General features: G+C 40.5%; 3 protein-coding genes across 6 annotated transcripts in view; 2 read left to right on the plus strand and 1 right to left on the minus strand.

The window, feature by feature from the left end:
* Nucleotides 1-2,081: 2,081 nt before the first annotated feature.
* Nucleotides 2,082-6,612, plus strand: LOC148324303 (dual specificity protein phosphatase 22-B-like). The gene is made up of 7 exons (XM_088313651.1): nt 2,082-2,206; nt 2,274-2,307; nt 3,081-3,163; nt 4,522-4,571; nt 5,289-5,363; nt 5,723-5,894; nt 6,110-6,612. Exons 1-7 carry the CDS (start codon nt 2,186-2,188, stop codon nt 6,254-6,256), a joined length of 582 nt encoding a protein of 193 aa, XP_088169777.1. The 5' UTR covers nt 2,082-2,185; the 3' UTR covers nt 6,257-6,612.
* A 685-nt stretch (nt 6,613-7,297) lies between these two features.
* On the plus strand, nt 7,298-13,258 carry LOC148324304 (interferon regulatory factor 4-like). Its single transcript, XM_088312871.1, has 8 exons — nt 7,298-7,631; nt 8,775-8,961; nt 9,220-9,296; nt 9,395-9,533; nt 9,640-9,741; nt 10,780-11,157; nt 12,175-12,284; nt 12,993-13,258. Exons 1-8 carry the CDS (start codon nt 7,434-7,436, stop codon nt 13,146-13,148), a joined length of 1,347 nt encoding a protein of 448 aa, XP_088168997.1. The 5' UTR covers nt 7,298-7,433; the 3' UTR covers nt 13,149-13,258.
* A 660-nt stretch (nt 13,259-13,918) lies between these two features.
* exoc2 (exocyst complex component 2) overlaps nt 13,919-18,416 on the minus strand; it is a 30,422-nt gene continuing 25,924 nt past the window's right edge. For all 4 annotated transcript variants that reach the window (XM_088312868.1, XM_088312867.1, XM_088312866.1 and 1 more), the window contains 6 exons: nt 17,751-17,892; nt 16,815-16,870; nt 16,581-16,703; nt 16,379-16,440; nt 15,607-15,666; nt 13,919-15,532 (listed from right to left, as the gene is read on the minus strand). In XM_088312868.1, the coding sequence (XP_088168994.1) occupies nt 15,439-15,532; nt 15,607-15,666; nt 16,379-16,440; nt 16,581-16,703; nt 16,815-16,870; nt 17,751-17,892 (537 nt within the window). In that variant the 3' untranslated portion in view covers nt 13,919-15,438. The remainder of the gene's footprint in view (nt 15,533-15,606; nt 15,667-16,378; nt 16,441-16,580; nt 16,704-16,814; nt 16,871-17,750; nt 17,893-18,416) is intronic.

The following is an 18,416-nucleotide window of genomic DNA, read 5'->3' on the forward strand; positions in this document are numbered from 1 at the left end:
AAAATATTCACATATTCAGTAAAAAAAAATCAAGCATCGATATTACAAAAATATATGATATCAGGAAATCCAATTAATAGCTACATTGTCACTATTAAATAACATAGTCGCAGCAAAAAGAAAGACAATAAATGTAAAAAAAAAAAAAAAAAAAAGAACAAAGCACAGAAAAAGAGGAAAACTGTCTCCGGATATTTGTGACTGAGGCTTTATAGGAAAGAAGCATTCAAAAATGTCAATATCTTATTGCTTTTCTAATCATTAATTAATTTGATAAAGGTAAATACAGATTCCAACTCCAACAGCAATGGCAAATATCTGGGAGGGGATTTTGAAAATTTCTATTTACGAATAAAAAAAAATGGCGAAAGAATGTTAAAATTAATTAAATATGCTATATTTTTATCACTTGGGTTACTAAAATAGCAAACATCCTTCCAATGAAGAATACGGGGGATTTAAGATGGTTTAAGGAAATGAATTAAATCATACCAAATTTGCTTTGTGGTGACACAGTCAAAGGACAAATGAGCTATTGTTTCAGTTTCAGTTAATTAATTTGAAAATTACGGAATTAGCCGGATATATATTACATATTAAAAATGTAAAACCATATTAAAATGTATTACATTGACTTTTTTAGTAATACAATATTTATAAGTGGAAAGCCAGGCTTTTTTTTTCCAATTTATATCCACAATCTGAAAATTCCCAAAATATTTCCTTCTAGGCTCAATTATTTTTTGTAGAATCTGGCGTATATGTTTATTGTTACATTATTTGTCTATGAATTCAATATCATCTAGCAGTAGAATAGGATGTAACGGAGCAGTTTTTCTGTATTTTAAGTGGTTCACCATAAGTTCAACCATTAAGAATAGCACGTACTACTAAATTAAAGGTCACTGTCACATTGACGAGGCAGCTCCTACGTCACTTCCGCCCATGCCTCAAGAAGCTGCCGCGGCCCTTCTCGTGGTACAACAGCAGTGGGACTTTACAAGTTTGCTCTTTTATCCGTGGGTGGTACAAGTTAAACTTCCACTGCGTGGTTTATGAAGAACAGGTCCTATTTCAACAAACTTGTCATCAATTGTTTAAATTGGGCTACACAGTCCAGCACGATGGCCAGAAAGCTTCTCAAACTCCAGTCAGAGTCAGAAAAGAATTCTTGCGAGGCCGATTGATGAGCCATGGGCAAGGGGATAATGACTAAAAATAGCCACAATGCCTTAGCTGTCAAATGCAGATGACCTCTCGTCATCCCAAATAACACCTGCAACAACGTCGTAAAAACACAAGTATATCATGGATTTAGGGACGATCTGCGCATCCCAAAATGGCCCAGTAGTGAGCACCTTTGACATGTCACTTCTCCAGAATTGTTCAGCGAGCTCAAGTGTGAGGTTGCTTTTTCAAACGCCTCCACTGCCCGTCAGCGCGGCTGAGCCGTGCCACCCTCTGAACCACACACAGCAACACAACACAACACAACACAACACACATATTGTGCTGAGCTAAAAATATCTCAGTGGAAGATGCGGCAGCATTTACTGGAAATAAAATGACATTAGATGAGCTCGCGTTTCAGCACGCGGCAACTGAGATTTGAAACGAAACATGTGGCGCAACATCACGGCCATCTCCGGAAACTGGGATTCCGTCTTCCCAACTCACAGTCTTAATTGAATGGGAGGAAATCCCGCTGCCATCACCCAATACCGAAATGTGTTTTAAGATGCGAGTCCAACTGACTGGCCAAATTGCTTGTTTTCTTCTGAACATGAGGTGATGAAGAAGTGGCAACCGAAAAAGGACAACACATGAATTGCAAAAAGCGTGGCCCCACACTGACGCCCGCCGTTTGACCCGGACGCATGCCTCAAGCTCTCCTCTGCCCTCCGGCACGTCAACATCTTTGTGTGGTGGGAATGCGGCTGTCATCTGCCCCGTGATGCCCTAAAGCACTAAAAATAATCCTCCAAACTCTTTTGGCCACATGAGCTCATCCCAAATCAAGGGAGGGGCGTCAAAAAGCTTTCTGGTCGCAAGGGTCACGTTGAGAAGTCGTCACCGGAGCCGCGAATGTGACCAGACAAACAATCACACAGAACGTTATTCCGCGCACATTTGAAAGAGAAAACTCCGGATTGTTGTAGTTGCATTTGAATTTCTTGTGGCCGGCATGGGAAATGGCATCAGTAAGGTCAGTTGGGAAGGATTCCGGCAAACTGCACCATTCATCGTTTCAATGTTTTTCTCTATTCTTCTAGGTCCTTCCAGATCTTTATCTGGGAAATATCAAAGGTACTGTTCCATATTTTGGGATTTATTTATTTTTTTTATCAGTATGATGATGGGTGTATGTGTGTGTCAAATACATTAAAACATTAGACACATTCAATCTTAATGGTGTGTGTGTGTGTGTGCTTGTAAATCATTCGGTGAAGGAACATATATCAACAGATTGAAAAGGTCTTTTCAGGCTTGCTGACATAGATGTGTGCAATGTTTTATCTCATTGTCACATTCCATTCAAAGTCAACATTTTTAAACAAAATTGTCAAAATATGCAAATTAAGATTGTAGCATGAGTGCATTTATCCCTGTTTTGTTCTATTTTGGAAAAAAAATGAAGCCAGATATAATGCAGACTATATGGAAGAAATGTGTGATATATTGAACGTGTTAGCGTGGCAGGTGTGGCTGAGAGAGGGCTGAAGGCTTTTAGGGGGCCCCTTCAACGTCCTTCAAAGTCTAAGAAAAAGGCACATCTGTGTAAGGTTGAACCAGCTCAGCTTCCTTTTGAAGAACAAAATTTGATTAAAACATTGACTGTTTCTTTCTTGAGGCCAATCTAGGAGACTGTTTTAGAAACAGTGGTTTTCCGGTTTTTCTTTCAGTTCCAAACAAGACCAAAAATTGTCGGCCATTTGCTCTGGAGACATGTGGGGAGTTTGCGTGTTGTTGGGTAGAAAATGCTCTCGTTGGCTTAGAGCCCATACACAGTTATTGTTCATCAGAAGGGAGACTTAAATGTGATTTTCAGTTTTTTTTTTGTTTTTGTTTTTTTCCCACAGATGCCCGTGACTCAAATCTGCTGACGCAGCACAACATCACCCACATCTTGTCCATCCACGACACAGCTGCACCTGTCTTAGAGGTGACCTGTCTTCTCCCTTTGGACTCGCAGCACTTGACTTCACCCCCGTTCGAATATCTTGCCACATCTTAAGGGGCTTGCTTTATAGTTTCGTAGTTCATCCCGATGGTCTACAATCGGAAGTTGATGGGGTTGAGGTCAGGGCTCTGTCTGGTCTTTTAAAGCATTTTACAATCGATTTGACTGTACGATCATTTAGTAATGTTACAAAGCTATTGTTTATTTTTTTTTGCTTTGAATGTCTTTGACTCTTGTTTGGAAATACTTTTACTGCAATTTGGATTGTGTGAAGCACATTGAGTGGCCTGGTGTGTGAAATGCGATACTTGGCCTGGCGTCACCTTTTTGGGACTTTGTGACATTGTGTACTGGAGGGTATGAAGTCATTCTAGAAATAATAGGGAGTTTTTCTAACTTGGTGCCACCAAGTTGGAAGCAAGAATCTGTTCTAAAAGTCCAAAGTAACAAATGAAGATTACTTGCGTCCATATTGTGCGGGTGTCAACATTGATGTTGGCGACTGCACAGACAATCTTGACTATTGTTTTATCATAACACATCATCCATTCAGGCGTTGAAAGAATATCTATTCGTGTGACACAGCCTTTTTGAGATCTATGGCACAATGATGACTCATGTTTTTTTGAGCAAGGTGGCTCCAAATAAGCAAATGGGGTGGCTCATTTGTGTGGAAAAACGATTCAGAAATACTTCTGGGAAAAGAGCATCATGGGTCCTCAGAGAGGACAAATGCATGTCTAAAAATGCATCCATATTATGTCTTTGCTTTGCTTTTGAACCTCTCAAATTCTTTTCTTTGGGTATGCTTAAAAATGTTGTCTTTTTTGTTTTATTTGCGTGAAATGTGCTCTTGAACTCACCCTTGCCTTGGTATTTACCTACGTATTGCATTGGGTTATAGTTGATATTCGTTACCGGCAATATTGACGACAGATTGCGGCAAAACAAGTCAAATCAACATGTGTTGTCGGTTTGTACTCATTCTAACATGTGTGGACCTGGGCCAAAACGCAACCTGTCCCAACGGGTTTCGGGGGCTTTCTTCGGCAAGAAGGGACAAGGCAGTTTCTGGGCCATGCATGCAAACATCAGCTGCCAGGTGCAAAAAAACACCCATTCAGGCCGCGATCATGATTTCATGAGCTGCTGCACCCGTGCTGAGCAGCATGGTCAGAAGGGCAAGGTTTCAGGGAATCTCTCTCGCACCGTCCCTTGAGAGGAAGTTAGTGGCTCTTGACAGATAAGCTGCTTCGGTCTTTACATGTTTGCCATGATAAATATACAAAAGGCTTTCACCTTTACTAACTGTCCGATGTGAACGTTTTCCTCCTCCGTAGGGCAAGACATATTTTTGTATAACTGCGGCTGATCATAGGAAGCAAAACCTGTAAGTACGAGAACAGTATATACTACAGCAGGCGTGGGCAAACTATGGCCTGGGGGCCACATGTGGCCCGTTAAACGTTTTAATCCGACCCTCTGAACTTGAAAACAATTAAATGAATAAACCTTGTTGATGTTTTATTTTCTAAATGCTGTGGTTTTTCAAAGACATATGCTTTTGTTCACTTTCATTTAAAATTATTATTATTTTTATTTCTCCGATGAGGTGAGGTGACCAAAACACTCCATCCATCTGCTCCTGGTCCGGCCCCTCAGTCAAATTTTAGAACCCATTGTGGCCCGCCAATTAAAAAGTTTGCCCACCCCTGTACTACAGTGTGCGAAAAGTTGAAATCATAATAAAAAAAATATGTGTTGAGTTTACCCAGTTTTAATTTGTCAAGTGATTGCACACTATAAAATTTGCTGGACCCAGATATATTTTGAAGTAGATGTATAGTCTACTTAAGAAATGTATCTGGATCCAGATGAATTTGTTTCATGAAACAATTTGATGAAATAAAATTGAGTAAATTCAACACTAACTTTATTCAGTGTGCTCATTTATTGCATTCTAGTATTTTTCCCCCAACATTGAACAGGAAGTATTTTGTAACGCTAGTCTTATTCACTATGGAAAAGCACTTGAAGTAAACATGACTTGACAGCTGTTGTGTTTTTTTTTTTTATTCAGTCATTTTAATCTTGAGATTGTTTGTAGGATTCAGTACTTCAGAGACAGCATCGTGTTTATCCACAACTCCAGGCTGAAAGGAGAAGGCTGTCTTGTCCACTGGTGAGTGCAAGCCAAAAGTGTGAAGTGGTGGTTACAGTGTGAAACTAGGTTACAATAGCCGTCTGCTAGATCAAGATAATTTTCAACCCGGGAAATAGAAAACGGAGGACTCAAGGCCACAGTTCAGGCAAGTGAGACATGTGACGGCGCAGCGAGTCCAGGACAGCTGTTTTTCTGTCTGTTCAAATATTTTAGAATTGCCTTACAACATTCAGCATGTTTCAAAAGGTGTTCATGTGCTCCAAGTATATGGGATCGGTTTTTTTTTTCGATTTTTCAATACCACACGTTTGACTTTGTTGATTTCATACAAATTGACCGACTTCCAACGCTGAGCGATACAAGCACTTGTGTTTCAGTGTGGCAGGAGTGTCTCGCAGTGTGACACTGGTCGTGGCCTACATGATGACGGTGACCGGCCGGGGATGGGTGGAGTCTCTGGCAGCAGTGAGAGCAGCCCGGCCATGCGCAGGTCCTAACCTGGGCTTCCTACGGCAACTGGAGGAGTTTCAGAACATGCAACTGAAAGAAGTAAGAATCACAATCCACATTCAACTGACGACCCACAATGAACGAGCAGTTTTAGAATAAGTCCAGGGCTGCTGTTCCAAAAGATATCTTTCCAATCTTCGTCTGACTCTGTCTGAGTGATGTATTTGGATGTTCCATTTGCTTCAGGTGCAAGCACAGCTCAGCCAAGCAATGTATAAATGAAACTCCCTTTTTCTTTTGTTCTTCGCTTCTAGTATCGGACCTGGTGGAAGAACAAATATGGGATGCGCCCACTCCACTCCAGTGATGAGAAAGAAGTTGAAAAACTTTTAACGCACAAATACAATGACAGCGAATTTCCAACTCACGTCACTAAATCTTTAGTCACAAGTGGCTCTTAAACAGAGTCATGAAAAATTATTCTGTTTGTGATGCGCAGAATTATAATTGTGGCAATCAAAGCTTTTCAGTGACGCTACCAAAAAAGGAAATCAGGTGTCCTGATGTTGACCAAAGATTTAAATGAAAAGTTTAGATTAGCTTCAAATAAAACTGGGCACTTTTTTCTCACACGATCAGTCCCATAAATTGAAATTTTCTTGGTCATAACTGTCAAAACAGACACAAGGCCAGGCAAGCATTTAACCAGGGAAATATATCTATATAACGTTTGAAGCATTGTGTGCATTTTGAAGTATTCCCCTGTTTCACGGGTGCCATTTAATAAACAAAACAAAACAAACAAACAAAAACTAAACAAACAAACAAACAAACAAAAAATGTGCATCTGCATCTGACAAGCAGTTTTTGTCAAATTGTTGAATGTATCAGAGAATGTGATTTTTTTTATTTTTCTAATAAAAATATCAAATCCAGATAATAACATTTTGTGCACATTATTTATCGGTTCGTGGGGGAAATAAATAGGCACTTTTACCAATTTATTATTATTTATAGATAGATAGATTAGTGTATTCTATTATTTATTAGTGTTCTTTTTAACAGAGCTGGGTACTTGACCCCCCCATTTGTCGGTCATATATATATATATATATATATATATATCGTACTAATGTCCAATTGTCCATACATTTTTTACTAGTATGCACTCACTCCTCACTCGTAATACAATTCAACGCGCCAAATTAGACTACATGGTCCTAATGAGGCAAAACAAGTAGCATCCAGCTGTCAACGAGTGCACCGTTTTTCCTCACTAGTAAGTAGTAGTTCTACTAGTGCACCCTCGTCGCTCTACTAGTGCGGTAAAGACAGGGTTTCTTCTAGCGCGCGTTGTTTGTTCTACAAGTGATCACAGAGCGCGCACTAGTGGGATTGTTAAAAGAAGAAGCAGCAGCTCTTCTGGCCCCGCCCCTTGGTACCACCAGATGTGCCACATTTAAGCGACGTGAGGATGACAGCTTCTCCACACCGACTGACAGCCGTCAAAGAGTTTGACAGGTACGAAAAGATTCCGCCTGTTGCGTACGAGAAGGTAGCAGCTGAGTTGCTTGAATTGCAAACTCTGATCGATTAAAGGGCCATACGCGCACGTGCTCTCTTCTGGGCTGACCAGACATGAACGTTGAAGTGGATTGCGGACTTCCCGGAAGCAACGGCAACGGAAAGTTGCGACAGTGGCTGATTGAGCAGGTGGATTGTGGCAAATATGCCGGTTTGGTGTGGGAGAACGACGAGAAAACCATCTTCAGGATTCCGTGGAAGCACGCAGGCAAGCAGGACTACAACCGCGACGAGGATGCCGCGCTCTTCAAGGTAACAACAATTATATTAAACGTACGCACCTTCTGCAGGCTTCTTGCATCCTCGCATGGCGGGCATGCCAGCTCAAAATGTTTACCGGCTTTCTATTCGTTGCTGTCTTTCTTTGCCTTGGTCTATTCTCGCCCTCACTTTTGTAAACTCAAGGGGAGTACAAATGCATGTTTATTATTATTTTTTTGGTGGTGGGGGGGGATAAAAAGTGCATACTGCAAGATAAAAATGTACATATGCACCAAAAACAAAAACAATCCTTAATAATTAAGGGGGGGGGCACTGAATTTAATTGTAGGAAACAAAAGTATATACCAGCAGCATATAATTATCGTAACATAACGATAAATATCTTTAACATTTTATTATAACTATTTATGATAATTTTCTGCAGTTAAGATAAGGTATGTTTAAGTTTTTTTTTATGTCGAGGGTTCAAGATTTAAAAATCTTGAAATGTTTGGTCAGTTCAGGGAGGATTGAACATCTTCAAGATAAGACTTTAAATGAATGCGCTGTGTAATTGCATTTCTAGAGACATGGCCTCCTCAGCTGTACAAAATGTATTAAAGGTGCGATGACAACTAATCAATTATCAAATTGATCCACAACTCTTGATAATTGATTAATTGTTTAAAAGTTTGATTTGAACTCTTTGATTAGAAACATTAACACTAATCTTAAAGGGGAAGTCATGTAAAAAATGTTCTTGACAACAATATGTTCGATGTGCCCCCACTAATCTAAGACGGCATTCTGATTGATATTGCGTTGATGCAAAATGCATTACGCAGCAAAATCCATCTGAAGGGACAGCAATTTTCTCACTTGCTGTCAACTTAAAATGACATCACTGTGGGCTCAGCTTGCGAACGTCACATTATCAAACTCAGAAAACAGGTGAGCAATGATGGTTGTTACGTGAGCCCTGAGCAACTATGATGTCATTTTCAGTCCCTTATGAGACGAATCAAAACGACTGGATTGTGCTGCTTAAATTATATTACACAAACGCAAAATCAATAGGAATGATGTGTTGAGGCGTAAAGAACGTGTTACTATCAAGAAGAACCCGTGTTTGGTGCCAGTGCATGCCACACATTTGCTGTTTGAGATTTTTCAACAAAGGTGATGTCGCTGTAGGCCTGGGCGCTGTTTAAAGGCAAGTATCGCGAAGGAGTGGATAAGCCCGACCCGCCCACCTGGAAGACACGTCTCCGCTGTGCCCTCAACAAGAGCAACGATTTTGAGGAACTTGTGGAACGCAGTCAGCTGGACATCTCGGACCCCTACAAAGTCTATCACATCATTCCCGAGGGCGCCAAAAAAAGTGAGTTGCACAACTTTGGTGGTCTCACGGGAGTTATGTAGCCTGGAAATATTCATAAGTTTGGTTTACTGTCAGCGATGGTTTCCCCTGGTGGAGATGGACTTTTACTTGAAGGTAGCTCGTGGTTTGTGAAATGTCAATGACTCCTTGTTGTAAGACTCCAGCCACAAACCACCAATTGCTGCCGCGCTACAACAAGCCACAGAGTTATCTCAGACTTGTTAACATTTAGGCAAACGTGTCCAACTTCACTTTTAGGGCCCAGAGAAGAGGACGGTCCGCTGAGTCCCATGAGCTATTCTATGAATTCATCTTACCCTTCCCTTCAAACTCAGGTGATTCGCTTTCGTGCGCCCAAAGGCGTTTGTCAAATTATGTCGTAGGGTTGACGTATTTGAATGCGCTGATCCGCATGTTGCGTCTCGTTCTAAAGGTGCCACAGTACGTTCCCTCTGCAGAATGTGGCTGGAGGGACTTCAGTCAGGATCACGCCACTTTGCCAGAGCTGCCCTTCACTCAATGCCCGTGTCCCCCCCGCAGCCTGCCATGGCAGGGCCCATCTATGGATAACGGTATGTTGCTCACTATTCACAAAGAAGCTACAGTCATCCCTTGAAATGTCATGTGTGTGTATGTGGGGGTGTGTGTGTGTGTGTGTGTGTGTGTGTGTGCGTACAGGATACCAGCTAAGAGCCTCAATTTACTCTTACGGACCTGCTGACACTCAACCCTCCTCTTTTAGTCTGGACAGCAGCATCAGATCAGCAGAGGCACTCCGAGGTATATCTTATCATCTAGAATGTCATCATTGATTTGAAATTGATATTGAAAAAAAAAAGGTGCAAGAGCGGAACGGTCAAGTTGCAGTTTTGTTTGGATCTGCATCCTTAATCTACCCCATGACATTCTTGTAGGATTGACAATATATTGTTAATATCAGTGCAATTTACAGTTCATCTGGAAAGTTTTCACACACGTCTTCACGTGATGATTTCTTTATTTTATGCTATAACCTCATTCTGAAATGTAATTAAAAAAAAATCCTCTCAAATTTCTACACACAACACATCATAAAAATGTGAAACGTTCTTTTTTAAATTTTTGCAATTTTGTTAAAATAATACATCAAATGCACATATGCATTCACAGCCGTTGCAACAAAGCTGAAATCTGAGCTCAAGTACATCGGGTTTCTACTAATCCTCCGTGAGAGGTTCCTCAGGCTTGATTGGAAACTAAATGGCATTGATGGGATATGATTTGGAACGTATTCTGTGGTCTGATGAGACAAAGATTGAACTCTTTGGTGTGAATGCAAAGGCGTCAAGTCTGGAGGAAACCAGGTTCCGCTCATCACCTGACCAAAACCGCCACTACAAGTAGAGACTGGGAGACCAGTCAGGATTGAGCGATAGATAGATGCAGTAATGTACTGAGACATTCTGGATCAAAACCCAGGACCTCAGATCGGAGTGAAAGTTTACCTTCCAACAGCACAAAGAGTCAATGCACACAGCCAAGACAATGAAGGAGTGGCTTCAAGACAACTTTGTGAAAATTCTGGAGTGGTCCCGCCAGAGCTCAGACTTGAATCTGATCGAACATGTGAAAATAGTTGCGCACTGACACTCCCCATCCAACCTGATGGAGCTTGAGAGGTGCTGCTTAATTTTTATACATTTGCAAAAAAGTATCACATATCGGGATAGGGATGTAACATGATGTGGAAAACGTGTCACTTTCCAGATACAATGCAGGTGGAAGTGTTTGAGTTGAGATTAATTACTAATGTGTCTACTGTACGTATCATCCATCCAGATGCACGGCTGCATGTGTCAGTATATTTGCGGGACTCTCTGGTGAGGGAAGTGACGACCCTCAGCCCAGAAGGCTGCCACATCACTCCAGCCTCTCTGGAGGAAAAGCACTACTTGACCTCAGGAGGCCGCGAATTGGTCCCGCTGCCGGCGGACCCGTTTTTAGCTCAGAGGAGAGCAGAGGAGCGTCCCGCAAGTCCCTGCGCCTCCTTGGAGGGAGGGGTGCTGTGTTGGATGGCACCAGACGGACTCTACGCCCAGCGACTGTGTGAAGGCAGAGTGTACTGGCAGGCGGGACTAACGACCTACGGGGACAAGCCTAAAAAGCTCGAGCGAGACGTCACCTGTAAACTACTCCACACGCAAGACTACCTCACAGGTGAGAACTGACAGGGCTGGACTCCCCCGTATTACATCCAATGGCAGTATAAAAAGAATCTATTTTACAACGGATTTATTTTCAATGAGTATACAGCATTTAGAGCGTGGCTCTTTGTCTATCCACAATCTATTTGACAATCCAAGCTGCTGGGTTTAAGTAACCCAAATTGGGTGTCATAGCTAACCCAGCGCTGGGTCCAAAAGGGTACGAGGCGAGCCAAGGTTGGGCTATTTATATCCAGCACATTGTTTGAGGATTTGATCTGAGTGGTTGTTTCTTGAAAAAAGTGGGAGTGGACATCCCTATCAAAATGTCAAACTTACATTCTTGGACCCAAGATAACTTTAAAATCTATTGAAAATGCAAACTATAGGCCACATACATATATACATATATATATATATATATATATATATATATATATATATATATATATATATATATATATATATATATATATATGCAAATAACATAAGATTGAGATGTTTTTTATGCTCAATCGAGTATATTACAATCATGGGCAGAAGATAAGAAAATTGTTTGTATCGTTACACAAGAAACAATTTGAAAAGGATTTGATTTTGATAGTTCATGTTTCTTTTGCACTTTGAGAAACCTTCAGTGATTCATTGGGACTCATAGCTCTTCACTGAAGTTAGTTTAGAGTCTGCAGCTCTTTTTGAATACTAATAAGTTGTATGAGACCAAAACCAACGAGGCAAAGTCCCCCAAAGTCGGTATCAACAGCTGTGGGGGACTCTTTTTCCAGGGTGTCCTTTATGATGAGTCACTTTTGATTTGTACGCCGTCTACGTGTCCCCGCCCACACACCAAAACAGCTCAAGCGTGTATCAGTCGAACTGGCTTTGCAAATGTGTTGTGGTTGCGAGTTTCCATTCGAGTCACCCCCTTCCCCAAAAGGTCACACCTCAAACGAACCTTTTACGCTAAAATGGATTTAACATAAAAGTTCACCACGGAGACTTCACTTTGTGTCTGTGTTGTGATGATCAGAAATCCAGACTTACGGGTTCCACGGTCGACCGCTGGCCGCTCGCTTCCAAGTTCTTCTGAGTTTTGGAGATGAGTGTCTTGACTCTGAAAGATCCAGCCTTACTGTCCAGGTGACTGACACGCAACTCACACTGAAATGTGGATGTCGCTTTGGAACATGAACATTGGACCAGATCATATGCATTTTTCATTGAGTAATCTGGAGAATACATTTTGAGAAAATCCAAATGGAAGGCATTTGGGAAGTTTTTACAATCACAAAATGTGTGCTGTTGTTCCACAATATCGCCATCGGAAGATGAATTAGATTTTAAAAAACAACAGCAGACATTGTAATTAAATAAATAATCATTTAAAGCGAGTAGTTCACTTTGGGTCACATTACAAATAAAAGTTCCAAATATAATATTAAAGTTGTAGTTGTGTGATGAAAAAAAGAACCAATAGAAAAGATGCGGACTAGAGGATTTGTATATGAACATTTATCAATTTAATGTTTATCAGTGTTATAATGTTTTGGATCTTTCATTACTGTAGCTTTGATTTGGTGGACTTTTGTTTCCTAATACAGTTAGTTTTATTGACTTTTTACAGGTTTTTTATTTTTTTTTCTCAATTTGTTTTTTATTCATTTTAGAAAAGGTCACCGGGTATTGTGTAACAAAATATAGCAAACAACAACTCTCAAACGACTGCGTGATCTTCTTCTTCATGGATGTACAGCAATACCGAAAAAAAAAAAAAAGACATTTTAAAACGAATGGCGAAAACTCATGCGTGACAATAACGTCCAACAAACGTGCTTTTCTCGTATGCAGGTAGAGCCTCTGTTTGCCAGGCAACTCTTGTACTATGCCCAGCAGACTGGCGGCCACTTGTACCGCAGCTACGAGCACGCAGGCCTCACGGAACATCTCGGCCTCGCTGAGGACTATCACAGAGCCCTCGCGCAACATCACAGCCTGCAGGACTGACCAGACTGAGCAACTTCGCGCTTCCTTGAACAAAGCAAGTTCACAAGAGGAGCGTATTCTCAGGACACACTTTCGGTTCCGACTGCGGAATGGCTGTGTGGAACTTCCAAATTGACCTTTAGTGTCTTAATTGTAAGCAATAGAATGGAACATTACACTTTTGTCAAGTCTATCAAACAAACGCATTTTACTTTGTTTGCTAAAGGTGTCATTTGGAGCCCAAATGCAAACTTATGTACTAGAATTGAGAAAACGCAACAAATATTCTACAGCATGGAGGGGAAGTGGTTTTCTGTGTGGAGTTGTCATGTTCTCCCTGTTTTCAGTTTTTGCCAACATTTCACTTTCTATGCACACCGAGCATCATGTTGCTCAATGATCATATTGCCATCCAAATTTTTGCTGTATTTAATTTTTTTTTTTGAAAAGATGACCTTTTGCAGTGTTTTTACTTTGTCACGTTTACATGCATCTGTCATTGTCATAAATTCAGGACGAATTTCAAAACATGCCAATAGTAGAGGGCAAGTGTCCCCTTGAAAAATGTACAATCACATAACTGTCTTCCATTATTTTTTTTTTCACGCAAGCCATACTGACATTGAATAGAGTGCTAGTTGGACCAAATTCAGGATATATAGTTTAGTAATATTTAACTGTATATATTTTTCATTGTAGTGTAATGTTCAGCTTGTCGCAGCTGTGCAGCCATAAAATGAGCAATATAAATCTGTGTGTTTGTAAACACGATAGAATAAAATGCAACGCAGTTGAAGTGATGTCTTGTTGGGTCATGATTTCATGCAAGTGACATGAATGACATTACAATGCATAACTGACTTCGGACAAGAGACGGGCCATTGGGAATTCAATCACTACTGTTACAACTCGGCAAATGAAAAAAAGAGAGTCACAGAAACCGTGCGGTTGCGGTGATTGAAAGTTTTGCACCAAATATTACATTCAGGTTCATATTTGGGTTGCGCCACAAATGAGTGCCAGATTTTCATTTGTACATTCTCAGTCAGTCTTTTTTTTTTTTGACTTTGAGACTCCAGAGGAAGAATGTTGTACCTTACGATTTAGACAAGCAAAGCCAACTATGGAGTAGGTGCAGCAGCAGCCGGGACAATCCAGCCAATCGGTGCGTAGGTATTGAAGCGACAGATGTCCATGTACAGTAGATGTCCTTATGCTTTGCCAGGATTCTCACTCTCATATACACCATTGTCACCAGAGGAGGCATAGAGGAGATTAGGACTTTTCTCAATGAATAGATGTGAGGTCACAGCACTGCGAGTAAAATATACAATCAAAACGACAGAATCTTGCTATGAAAGAAGACAAGAAAACTGGAGACAGATTCAACGTGGAGCTGTTAAGGCAGGATTGCGGCTGCGTTTACAGTCTGCTGCATCTCTGCCTCACCGCTGAAGCAGAGAGCAAAACCCCAAAACGGCGTGTTCCTTTGTGTAACGGCGCGAGTGGACCACACCCTTGAGAGTTTGAGCTGAGCACACGCCAGACCACTCAAAGGAAGTCGAGGGCACAAATGAATGGCTGCGCCCATCATTTCAATCCAACTGTCTGCAAAAAGGGTCTATGGATTGAAAACGGCTGTTACACATAATGTTATTAGTGCATTGTCAGGCCTACCAAAAAAAACAAAACAGGAAATGTATTTTGGTGTGATCAACTGAAAATACACTGAACAAGAAAAATTACAATGCTAATGTTTATTTGTAGTTGCTAACATTTAGGATGCACCTCTTGATTATTGATTATTAATTCTAATCTTGATTAATATTATTAATAAATATAATCAATAATCTAGATCATTAATATATTAAGAAATATGATTAATAAATAATATAATTAAAATAAATATATAATAAAATATTAATATTATTATGCAATATTATACTTGAATGCAGCTCTTGATTATGTTATGAATAATACCTTATTGAACCTTTTTATTGTTTTATATTAATCTAAGAACATGGCTGACTGGATTTCATGTCAGATGACGGAGGGAAAGACGTATGAGCATACTTTGATTTGAATCACATTTTTGTTTTCAAAACACATTCAGGTTAAATTTTGTTGTCAGGAAAATAAATCCACATGATTGAATCCCACTTGCATGAGGCAATTAATAAAAATAAGACACAAGGACAGAATCTTTTTTGGCGGGGCTTCCCCAGGCAAAATCTTATTTAAACATTTTATCTCAGGCTTGTTAATAACAAAATCAAAGTGAAGACAAAAAAAAAAAAAGAGTGTGTTGAGTTTATCTCTTGACAGGTTGGACATAGGCAGGCTGGAAGCAGGTGAGCTGGAGGTGCATGCTGCTCTTAAACTTATTCAGCAGTTCTTCGAGAAACCTGGCACAAGACAGACACATGTCATCTATCCCAAGTACAAAACGTCTCATCAAAATGGGCAGAGCCGCACTCACTTTTTATCAGATGCGCGATGCAATTGTGGAAGGGCATCCAAAGCCATTTTGAAGCTGGCACTGTGAACAAAGTCAAAGTAAGAAACAGACTGGGTTCCAAATTAGTATGTATATCTAATTGAGATGAAATTGACATTTGATTTCTTCTGGGGAAGTTTTTATCATGTCGGTTTGTCGTGCCTGGGACCCGGATAAGCAAAAAAAGCAAGCAAGAGGGAGTGAGTGAGCGAGTACGTATGTTTGCTCAGGGCCATTATCCATCTGTACTGTAGAACTCTGTGTTGTTAAGCTGACCACCATTTAGACTTCATGTTGATTTTGTTCCATTTTTTTTAGGCTAATGAGGGCTACCTTCACTTGCATTCTCTGAAAATGAAGGTGTTGCATATAATCATTTCGAGATGACGAGTAGTTTGGGCATCAATATGGAGACAAGTAGACCACTAATGTGAGTGACATGAGGTTACCACGGCAATGAACCATTCCTATTTATTGCAATAGGAATAGGTCATCAAAAATGATTTGGATGATTGCAGTCCCAGTTACACATGACCAAGTGAACACAGACAGGACAACCAGATTGCTTTCACTTCCTTTCATTGAATCCACCAAGGGGCATAAATAGGGGTTGTTGTCAGGTACACGTGACTGCTAAGATGTGTGGGGGTGTGTGTGTGCGTGTGTGTGTGTGTGTGAGAGAGAGACAGTCATAAATCACAGAGCCAAGTGAGTTCCTTTTTGTGGCAGCAGTGTGTGCGCGTGCTGCACTTACTTGCTTTCCGCATTCAGGTACGCCGCGATGGCATCTCTCAGAGCGCAAAGTTCAAGTCGAGCCTGAAAATTGGCAGTTGAAGGTGCAAATGTTAAGAAAGTGGACAAGCAAGCCATGAGACACATCACACTGTTGGCATTACCAGAAACGGGTGAAATGGCTCTGACTATGAGTGGTTGGAGTGAATGTGTGATGAGAATACCTGCAGGGCGCCATTTTTGCTGAAGGAGGACACGCACTGCATAAGGCGACACATCTCGTCGGCAACTGTTGCAAGGATTTTGGACAACACACAGGGAACTAAGTCCTTGGAGATGGTAAAGACCTGGCGGAAAGATTGACGCAGATAGAAATATTTAAAAAAAAAAAAAAAAAGTGGCCAAAGAATCACATTCATGCAACACTAACACAAAAAAAGTGTGAGTGGCTGTTGCACCTCTGCGTGAACTGTGATGATGTTGACCAGGGCTTCCTTTAAGTAGCTCCTCACCCCTGAGAAAAGAAGGAACATTCTCAATCCAAAATCATAAGTGCAAATGGATGCCAACAGCAAATTTGCATCAAAGATGGCTTTGTGGCACCGAATGTATTTTTGACACGAGTTGAAAAAAATCTTTACTTTTTTTTTTTTTTTCAACCTATAAAAGCTTGTGCAGTATGGCTTTTAACATGCTATGACATTTCATCCCAAAAAAAATAAATACATCCACCTGCTGAACCTAACTCATACATACATACATATATATATATATATATATATATATATTTACATATATATACATACATATATATATATATATATATATATACACATATATATATATATATATATGTATATATATATATATAAATAACTTTCACACTCATGTGCGACCAGTGAAAGTATCATATCCTACAACTGTGGTCTAGTTTTCCAAAAATGTTCCTCTTTCACATCCAGCCTGCACACACTTGTCAGACTAAAGCAGAACAAGGTTCAGCATCACCATCATCATCAATGTTGTCATTTCAAAAGATTTCTCCTCTCACTCACACACAAACACACACACACGCTTCCTTACATGCTGTGCTAACGTCAACCACATATATGTAAACAAGTTTCATCTGGGTTTTGAGTATTGCAGCACGCGCCAAAGCTGTGTCTTTTCAGAAGGCCAACTGAGTTGTTCTTACAGTAAGCCCTTAGAGTTGTACTTTACACATGACACAACCAGCGTTGTCCTCCTAGGGGACCTTTTGTTTATGATACAAATCGGGTCACTAAGTTGAGTTGCGGGGAATTCCTGTCTGTGCCGTGCATGACGAGCATATAATTCCACACCAATTCATCTGATGTGTTTGTATGTGAAGTAGGGCTTGACTGTAAAAGTACCTGTAGGAGTCGGACAGTCTCTCCAGTCAAAGTATCCGGCGTAGATACCCGGCTCCAGCGAGCCTGCGATCGGGTCAGCTCTCCGTTCAATGTAAGCGTCAAATAGTTTTTCATCCAGTTCCCGGACAGCCATTATGCTCACCTGCCGGGTGGACGACAGCCAGGTACAGAGTGAAAATGTAGACGTCAGCGTAAATGAAATGAAAGTCATGAACGGTCAGCCTTAAATAAAATAATTGATACAAGTAAAGTTGTTTTCAAAGCGTGTCCGTTTATAGTGATTGTCATAGGGGTTCTTTGAGAAGTGCTTTTTCTGGACCCTCACATCGGACCTGTTTGTCACGCCAAACCCATACAGCGTAGCTGCTAGGATCATTGGGACACACAAACGTCTTCACTACAACAACGGAGGGGATTAGCGTGGTAGGTTTACAAATATTTCTTGCTTGATTTTTTTTTCTTCCTCAAAATGCTGCACCTGAAGTCCTTCGATAGCCTTGAATGTAGGTACCTCAAACTTCTGACTGAAACTTTAAAAATCTAAATTGAGATTTCAAAGAAAGGACTTTTTTACCAGAAAGTTTCCTTGCTTTGTGATTCAAATATGAGTCATGGCTTGAAATCTAATGGGCATCTTGATCTATGAATTATGATAATGCAAAAAGT

Source organism: Idiotropiscis lumnitzeri, chromosome 13 (genome assembly GCF_059441095.1).
Source record: "Idiotropiscis lumnitzeri isolate Australia: NSW breed Sydney's pygmy pipehorse chromosome 13, RoL_Ilum_1.0, whole genome shotgun sequence".
Classification (NCBI taxonomy): Eukaryota; Metazoa; Chordata; class Actinopteri; order Syngnathiformes; family Syngnathidae; genus Idiotropiscis; species Idiotropiscis lumnitzeri.

Excerpts from the sequence above, each read along its gene's own strand:
- LOC148324303 (XM_088313651.1), top strand. The coding sequence starts at position 2,186 with ATGGGAAATGGCATCAGTAAG. Across the intron at positions 2,308-3,080 it reads TTATCTGGGAAATATCAAAG|ATGCCCGTGACTCAAATCTG; the intron begins GTACTGTTCCAT and ends TTTTTCCCACAG. Across the intron at positions 5,364-5,722 it reads GAAGGCTGTCTTGTCCACTG|TGTGGCAGGAGTGTCTCGCA; the intron begins GTGAGTGCAAGC and ends CTTGTGTTTCAG.
- LOC148324304 (XM_088312871.1), top strand. The coding sequence starts at position 7,434 with ATGAACGTTGAAGTGGATTGCGGACTTCCCGGAAGCAACGGCAACGGA. Across the intron at positions 11,158-12,174 it reads CACGCAAGACTACCTCACAG|AAATCCAGACTTACGGGTTC; the intron begins GTGAGAACTGAC and ends TGTGATGATCAG. Across the intron at positions 12,285-12,992 it reads GATCCAGCCTTACTGTCCAG|GTAGAGCCTCTGTTTGCCAG; the intron begins GTGACTGACACG and ends TCTCGTATGCAG.